Source organism: Bufo bufo, chromosome 7 (assembly GCF_905171765.1).
Source record: "Bufo bufo chromosome 7, aBufBuf1.1, whole genome shotgun sequence".
Taxonomy (NCBI): domain Eukaryota; kingdom Metazoa; phylum Chordata; class Amphibia; order Anura; family Bufonidae; genus Bufo; species Bufo bufo.
The window spans coordinates 222,697,170-222,705,935 of record NC_053395.1 but is presented as its reverse complement, the minus strand read 5'-3'; the positions used below and the strand labels follow the sequence as shown (position 1 = coordinate 222,705,935).

Sequence of the window (8,766 nt, the reverse complement as noted above, 5' to 3'; positions counted from 1 at the left end):
TAATGACTGCGATCGGCATTATTGCCGGTCATGGACATTAGCTGCGGGTCTCTGCTGTTTGACAGACCCGCTGGCTACGGCACTGCATGTGTGAGCAGGCACCATGTTTAAAGACCCTACCAGCACATCGCTGGTAGCAAAAGGGTTATGACTTAAGATGGGTTCACATCCTATTTTTGCCAATTTAACAAATGCATAGCGCTCAACGCTTTCCCATCCTGCAGAGCCCAGCAATAGCTATATACACACCCATTCATGTGCACTTACTTTTACAAGTGAACTCTGGTAGCATATGATAAACGCGAGCCAAAAACATGACGTGAACCCAACTTTTTGTAGTGCAACCGATTTTAAATATTGACCTACAGAAACAATCCAGATGCACACAGTTAAATGTAATCTTGTCGACTGCAGCTGTCACTCAATAGTTAAATCAGTCGCACTACAGCTCTGGTCTTATTCCCCCAACACTCAGCTCTTCATGCAGTCACAGCTTAACCCCTTCAACCACTGACGTACCGGTACATCGCAAGGTTAAGGTAATGTATGGAGCAGTCTGCTGCAGTGAGCCCACTCTGTATGTGGCGGGTGACAGTTGTATCATACAGCAGACCCCCAGCCGCAATGACAGGGAATGGAGATCCCACCAAACTGTCATTTAACCCCTCAGATGCTACGATCAATGCAGATTGCAGTACCTGTGAGGTCAGGCAGAGGGGTGCAGGCTGATCAGAGCCCCAGCAGTTAAATTGTGGGGCTCTGATTGGTTACCATGGCAGCCTGGAGGCTTTTGAAGCCTTCCAGGTCTGCCATAGTAAGCACCCTGCTGCTGTGTGCACAAAGCACAGCATGTGAAAATGCTATGAATTGGAAAATAAAAGTGCAAATGCAAAGCCAAAAATGAGCCTGGTACATAAGGTGTTAAAGATGAGCCGTCACATCCTCCATGAGCTGAAACAAGTAGCACACTTACAGCTACTTCCTCAGAGTCAACCTTAACATCCCCCATGGGTTTTATTATTTTTGGTAACAGATACTAGTGGTCTCTCTCCACCCAGTGGCAATGGCTGAGGTGGAAACCATTTAAAAAACATATCCGGCTGCACAGGAACATGTGGTGCATGTAAAAACTGGATGTTGAAGCAGGACCAGAGCTCGACAGTGGGAGACCAACGGAGCCAGATACTGTCAGCAGAAACTGTCAGCTAGTACTGTCAGCGCTCTCTGCGGACCCTTTTAAGGAGGTTTCCAGGATCAGGCATTGATAGCCTATAAAACCAATATCAGATCAAAAGGGTATCAAACCAGCACCTCATCAAGGGGCCACAGCCTCCTGAACATGTACAAAGCTATTTAGTAACAGTTCAGGGAATTGCCGCTTCCTCCCCTTGAAGTGAATGGGCTGAAGCTCTAATACTCTGCACAGCATAAAACCAGGTCAAGTTTGATATTTCATACTAGGTGTGATCAAGGTCCTTCTGTACCCAGTGATACATAAATGTAACATAAATGTAACAAAGTAACTTAATTAAAATAAATTTTTATTAGCAAAATAAATAAAATAATGACAAAAGCTTCAGTCTGTGGCTGCAGATCCAGGGAGGGGACGGGTGGAAGGTCCCAAGGACACAATGTTCTTCACAGCAGACTCCACCTCCAGTCTGGTGATGGTTCTCCTGTGGTTATACATGGACAGCCTGGCAGCTTCAGATGCTATGGACACCATCAGCTCAGATTCTTTGGCCAAACAGATGTCCCGCCCCTGAGGACCCTGTAAAGAACAAATTGTTTATCAGAACAAGGATAGAAAAGGCCATTTCTAGATGGCATCACCCACCCTGCACATTTGACTGGTGCAGCTTAGCATGCCCAGGAAGCTGAAGAGATAAGTGGATGCCAAGCACTCCTGGTACCACTTGCCCAAGAATCTGACCAGGTTCAGACTGGCCCACAGGGGAACAGATTAGTCCCTGGTGGGCCCCCTAGACCCCATACTCTGGTACAGCAGACTGCACTTTATACTGTAGATATGCAGAGCACAGCATCCCAAACCAGGTCAATTATGTAACCAGTTACCCAGTTTACAGACACAGTTGGCTGAGAACTTACAGGTAAACAGCTAGGATAGCCTGTGTCATCTTTCATCAGGGACCTGCCCTCTAGAAGTCAATGCAGAGACCTCATATCATCTTGTAAAACCCTGCCACAATATTTGCATTTATACAGTGGTCCCCCAGAATGAATTTTACTGGTGGGTCCTAGGCACCCATCCGACACTGAATCAGACTACACAAACCCCATTGATAGCATAGCAGTGAGGGTAGACACATGTGGCAGGCGCAGACAAGCACACCAAGCAGTTCACATTGCATCACGGTTTCAATTTTAAAACACAGATTTGCAGTATATCCCGCTGTTGGTTTTGCACCGTGGCTGACACACGTGTTCACAACCACGCCAAGCTTTCTAGATCCCCCATGTTGAGGACCAGCTGGGAAGCTACGATTCAGTGCTCAACTAACCCAAGTGCCACATATACAACGTTCGGACACAGTGCCAATACTACATCAGGTTATTGAACGGGGCACTTTTCAAACCACACCTCTTTCGAGTACGTTCAGATTTCAGCACCAAAAGGCATGTCCCACGTTTGCAGTGTAATCCATGTGGTTCTTATCTGAAGTGGCATCTCTTGACTCAACCCATGAGGAAGCCACAGCAAGATAGCTGCATTAAGTGGGTTCAGCCTTGGAGTTCTGCTGCAGATTTCCAGGAAATTAAGTCTGACTTAATGTGCATTTTTTGGCCGTGTGAACATCCCCCAAGGGTGCGTGGAGCCTCAGGTCACCTCTTACCAAACCTCCTCCAGCCAAAGAGCTTAGAAAGTCACTGCCTTTGAACTGTGAGAACGGCCTGCGAGCCTGGGATACTTGGATTAGAGTCATTACTGGCAGTTAATAAGTCACAGCAGATCCGTCATCTACAGATCACTTATGCATGAAAGCTGCCAAGTAACGCCAGGACCCAAGAGAAGCAACTGCTCCTCCAGGAAAGGCGCAGGGACTGGAGGTTATGGGGGCCATATTGGCAGATAACAGGAGCCTCATTGCCCACCATTCTCTGCCGACCTCTGATTTTAGGGCGTTGCTCTTGGACCATCTCACACCTACCTGTTTTAAAACCTTGTAGATGAATCTGGAGTAGTTCTTGGACTTTGTGCGGCTTTTCTTCCCTGCAGATCTCCGGCTGCCAGCTTCCATTTTGTTCACAGCGTTGGAGGAGCACTTCATTCTGGATTGTTCAAGGAGCCTGATAAGGAGAATAAAGAACATGATGCCAAGGACATACCAGGCAGGGGAGCGACACCAACCAAGTGTCCTGCAGAAGACTACTAAACACTGGGCAGAGCGTCCTGACGAGAGGTCACCCAGCATGTCCCCCTATACATGACCAGCTCTGCACAATGCATTACCAACGGTCACACGCAGGGGGAGCCACAGTATAGTAGTGAGCTTGAGCCCAAGAAATAGGTGGTGGTGGGGTCAAATGGTCAGCATTTCAATACATTTTTGCAGTTAGTACAGACTAACTTTTTAAGGCGACTTTCACACTTGCGTTATTTTTCAGTATCGAGATCCGGCAGAGGGTCTCCATACCAGAAACACATTTCCATTTAATCCTCATGCATTCTGAATGAAGAGAGTTTAGGATGCATCAGGAGGTCTTGCTTTCCATTCTGTGACAGGACACAAGACCATTGCAGTTGTGTCCAGTCACAACAGATCATCACTGAAAACAATGCAAGTCAATGGTAAAAAAAATAAATAAATAAACTCCCAGCAATGCTGTTCCTTAGCGCTAGTGTGAAGCTAGCCTAATGTAGGTTATAGACAAATGCCTCTCCAGCATCTCACTCCAGGCAGAATGTAGTCAACCCTTCCGTGAGCTGACCGTCATCTACTCACTACTATGTAGTTTTGGAGGGTGGTGCGGCATTTTTCTCCAAGATGATGGATGTAGTGATAGTGACCATTTAAAGGGGCCTTCCCACCATAACCTCCCATTCACAGGATGATTAATAAGCATCTGATCGGAGGGGTCCAGCTACTGGGACACATGCAGGTTCTGACCAGGTTTGTGAAACCAAAATCAGGCGCTGATCATAAGAGGAAAGGACAGAGGGTAGTTTTTGTTTTTTTATTGGACTCCAGGTTCTGGATACAAGAACTGCATAAAAAAACCTGAATGTGTGAATACAACAGAGGAGAAATTAGTTTGCAGTCCCTTTCTGCTCAAGTTCATTACTAAACTCTACAGTAAGTTTATCACCTCTTTAAACCCATGTTTTTTCTTCTAGAAGCCACTGCAGTTCAGCTTTCAAAAAGTTGCAGAGATAAATTTTGAGTGAAACCCATCATCACAGCAAACATGTCAACTTCAGGAATGGGAACAAAGGGCAAAAGTGAGAACTTTTTGGTAAAAAAAATAAAAATTATAATATATATATATATATATATATATATATATCTCCACACAACTTAACCACCTGAGACTGAATAATTTGTGAGAAGACCAGAAATCTGCCAGATTATCAAACATTCCAGACCATCAGACAGAATCCATGCAACTCAACACCAGCCTATAGGAACCCCAATGACTATGCGAATACCATCACCACCCTCCCTCCAACACAACTTACCTAATAACCAACCTCACAGTACTGCTGCCAACCAGAGCGCCGTGCTGGGCGTTATATAGCGGGGAGTCATGTGCCTCCAATAAACCAATCACCGGGGGCCGCTCCCTGCAGACGATTACTCAATTAGCTCCATCTGCTTCTGTCACTGCAAACCTATCACTGCACAAAAAAAAAAAACACAACGGGGAGATTTAGGGCTCATTCACACAACGTAGGCCATCCGTGCCCCTATTGTGGACCGCAAACGACGGTTGACTTGAATGGGTCCGCAATCTGCAAGACATGACACGGTGTGGAGCGGAGGCACGGATTGGAAGCCCTACGAAGTGCGAAGTCAATGAGTCCGCAGCGAAACAATACAGGATTCCCGCGGCCCGTGCCAGTGCACTGCGTAAAGCAGCACGGACAGCCTACGTTCATGTGAATGAGCCCTTATAGAAACTAGTAGAAAAGAAACCTGGCTCAGTTGCCCGGAGCAACCGATCAACTAAGGCCAGTTTTACATCCCAGTGCAGGGGAGAATCAAAGAGTGGCCTAAAATACCAGTCTTTGTAAATGACCCCCACAGTGTGTTTAGCGCCTGATGATTTTTAATGCAGTTTTTGTAAGGCTACTTTCACATCTGCGTTTTTGCTGGATCCGGCAGGGATCAGATACGCAATACACGGGCGCCGTTCCGTGGGCATTCCGCATCACTGATGCAGACCCATTCACTTCAATTGGTCCGCAGATCCGGAAATGTGGCACGGAACCCTACGGAAGCACTACGGAGTGCTTCCGTGTGGTTTCGTCCCGTATTTCCGTTCCGCAAAAAGATAGAACATGTCCTATCTTTTTGCGGAACAGCCGGATCTCGGACCCATTCAAATGAATGGGTCCGCGATCCGCTGCGGCTGCCCCACGGACTGAGCTCGTGCATTGCAGCCCGCATTTTGCGGGCCGCAGCACGACCACGGGGCGCACACGTCCGTGTGAAAGAGGCCTAAACGGTACCCTGCCTACCACATAAAGTTAATTATTGCTTCTCCCTAATATAAGGCGTCACCTCTGCAGCCATTTCTGTCTGAGATCCTGCATGCAGTACTTTTGTTTCCGTCTAAAAAAACGGATCTCAGACGGAAATGGCTCAAACGGATGACAACTGATGCAACAGGATCTGTTTTTTTTTTTTTTAAACGGATCCATTGAAATCCTATGCATAAGGGCGGGTTCACATCAGCGTTATGGATTCCATTTTTGTTTTCTGTTATAACAGAAAATAACGGAATCCGTAAGTCAAAATGGAAGCTTTTAAAAGGCATTCCGTTTTGCTTTCGTAGTGTATAGGAATCATAACGGATCCGTCTGGTTTCCGTTATGCAGAACGTAAAAAAAGTCCTGTCGACAGGAAACCAGACAGATCCGTTCTGCTGCCCATAGACTTGTATTATGAAAGATCAAAACGGAATGCCTCTTAAAGGCTTCCGTTTTGACTTCAGTCTTATGGATTCCGTTATTTTCCGCTATAACCATGTTATAACGGAAGACAAAAACGGAATCCATAACGCTGATGTGAACAAGCCCTTACATCGGTTTTCTGTCCGTCATGGGAAGGCAACCAAATGGAATGCATTCTGGTGACTCCGTTCCGTTCAGTTCAGTTTTGTCCTCATTGATAATGAATGGGATGTGACGGATCTCAATACCGGAAAGAAAAAAAACGTAGATGTGAACGTAGCGTGGTGTGTTTTTTTTTAGTTTAAAGTATGTGCCCACTTCCTCTGAAGAACATTATAAGAAAATGGATTGGTTAAAAAAAATGCATTAAAAGGGGTATTCCGGTTCTATAGCGTTATATATATAACCATTAGATCGGTGGGTCTCTCGCCGGTAGGAGGCAGGTTGGGCCTGTGTGCGCCCACTGCTTGTTTCAGAGATAGCCGAGCACAGCGAATTAAAAATTGCATGGGCATTTTTTAAAACTGAAAAATATATATATATATATGGGAAAAATAAAAAAAATAAAAAAGACCCAGAGCTTTTTACGCTGGTCTTAGTATCCCCCTCTGCGCTGCCATAAGATCCGCCTAATTTATGACAAGGCGCGTGCTTCCATCTGTGGCAGTCCGTGCGCCTAGAGTAAAAACTAGATTTAGTAGATTTTTGTTGATATTTGCGTATTTGTCCAGGAGCAAATGTAAGTAAATTTGCCAGAGCTAAAGTCCTAGCCCCGGCACAGCCCCCGACACGACCGCACCCCTATCACGCGCAACTGGTGTACACGGCGCAAAACCGACCATGGGCAGTGGCGTACCGCCAATATAGGCAGGGTACGCCACTGCTATGGGGCCCGCGGCACAGGGGGGCCCGGAGCGCACGGAAGCTCACTGCAGGCTCAGCTTGAAGGCCCCCCTCCCCAAACTTTCACGGACTCTGCGCGCTCCCTAGGACCCAGCCTGGCTGCGCGCTCCCTCGGCTCGTGTACCTGCCCCCTGGCGCACCCAGCGTGGAAGAAGTTAAAAGTGACTTGTGCTGCACGCCCGCCTCGCCAGTGTCGCCAGCCAAACCGTCATCCCGCAGCCAGTCCGGACCTGTGCCATGCCAGCCCGCCCCCAGTAAGACCGCCCCAGCCCCCAGTCACTATCTTTTCAACCCCAACCCAGATCATTAAACAAAAAATTCCTTTACTAATAACAGTCTCTCTTACTGGCACTGGCGTAATTAGAAATGACTGGGCCCCACAGGAAACTTTTGAACGGGCCCCACAGCAAATTTTTGAATGGGCCCCTCCAGTTGTCCAGCACCTCTGACCGGCAGAGACCCTTGACTTCTTCCCTAATACAGTCCAATTATCGTCCAATAGACAGTGTCAAAATATTATACTACAGTATACATATATTTCCTTCACTTGTCTATTGGACGATAATTGGACTGTATTAGGGAAGAAGTCAAGGGTCTCTGCCGGTAGCACTGCGGCCATCTCCCTCCTCACCAAGAACAGCGCCGTATAACGGCTGTACTTGGCATTCACTTCTATGGAGCTGCGCCTAGGCCACGTGACTGATGAACGTGACGTCACTCGGCTTAGCAAAGCTGCGAGAAGGCCGCGGTACTACTAGGCCTTCTCAAACAGCTGATCGCCGGGGTCCCGGGTGTCGGACCCCCATTGATCACACACTGATGACCTAGCCAGAGGATAGTTCTTCAGTAGTAAAGTCTCAGAAAAACCCTTTAAGGCTCGCGCCAGTTCCGTTTTTTTGTGGCCCAAATCCGGGACCATTCACTTCAATGGGGCCCACAAAAAAAGATCACAAATGACTCCTTGTCCTTATGTCCACATAACCGTTCTGCAAAAAAATAGAACATGTCCCATTATTGTCCTTATCATGGACATGGATAGGACTGTTCTATTAGGAGCCGGCTGTTCCATTCCATGAATTGTGGAATGCAAACGGTTGGCATCTGTGTTTCGCGGATTCGCAATTGGCGCTCGTGTGCATAAGGCCTTTGCAGAATTTCTGCAATACAGCCCGCACCCATGTGCAGCTAGCCTAAGGACTCATTCACATGAACGTATGAATGGGTCCACGTCCGTTCGGCAGTTTTGCGGAACAGGTGCAGACCCATTCATTTCAATGGCTCCATTCCGTGGCCCCCGCAAAAAAAAAGATAGAGTCCTATTGTTTTGTGGACAAGAATAGGCATTTCTATAATGGGCCGCCCGTTGTTCCGTTCCACAAATTGTGGAACGCACACGGCGCGGCCGTGTGAATGAGCCCTAATAGTGGTGTGTTCCTCTCTCTTTGATGTCTGCTAGAACATACAGATACGTGGTGACCACTAATACGCCTTTGTGCTGTTTACCTAAACAGCGGGCTTCAATCAATCGTTACATGTACTTAAAATGGTGCATTAAAAACATTGATGGAAAAAACAAAAAAAAGTTATAGCTCTTGGAATGCAATTTAAAAAAATGTGCGTGGTCACTAAGGGGTTAAGAAATCTATGCACTAAGATGAACCAAGCAGGGGACAGATATCTGCGCTGGCGCTGAGCCGCGCTCATACAGAAGATGTACACGCGCTGCA

At 47.0% G+C, this 8,766-nt stretch overlaps 1 protein-coding gene across 1 annotated transcript; it reads right to left on the bottom strand.

The window, feature by feature from the left end:
* Positions 1 to 1,536: 1,536 nt before the first annotated feature.
* LOC121008630 (histone H2B-like) lies at positions 1,537 to 4,830 on the bottom strand. The gene is made up of 3 exons (XM_040441292.1): positions 4,700 to 4,830; positions 3,171 to 3,309; positions 1,537 to 1,771 (listed from the first exon to the last, which is right to left on the bottom strand). Exons 2-3 carry the CDS (start codon positions 3,288 to 3,290, stop codon positions 1,577 to 1,579), a joined length of 315 nt encoding a protein of 104 aa, XP_040297226.1. The 5' UTR covers positions 3,291 to 3,309; positions 4,700 to 4,830; the 3' UTR covers positions 1,537 to 1,576.
* Positions 4,831 to 8,766: the final 3,936 nt, after the last annotated feature.

Coding starts and splice junctions, on each gene's coding strand:
- LOC121008630 (XM_040441292.1), bottom strand. CDS start 3,290: ATGAAGTGCTCCTCCAACGCTGTGAACAAAATGGAAGCTGGCAGCCGG. Junction 1,772..3,170: donor TCTACAAGGTTTTAAAACAG/GTAGGTGTGAGA, acceptor TGTTCTTTACAG/GGTCCTCAGGGGCGGGACAT.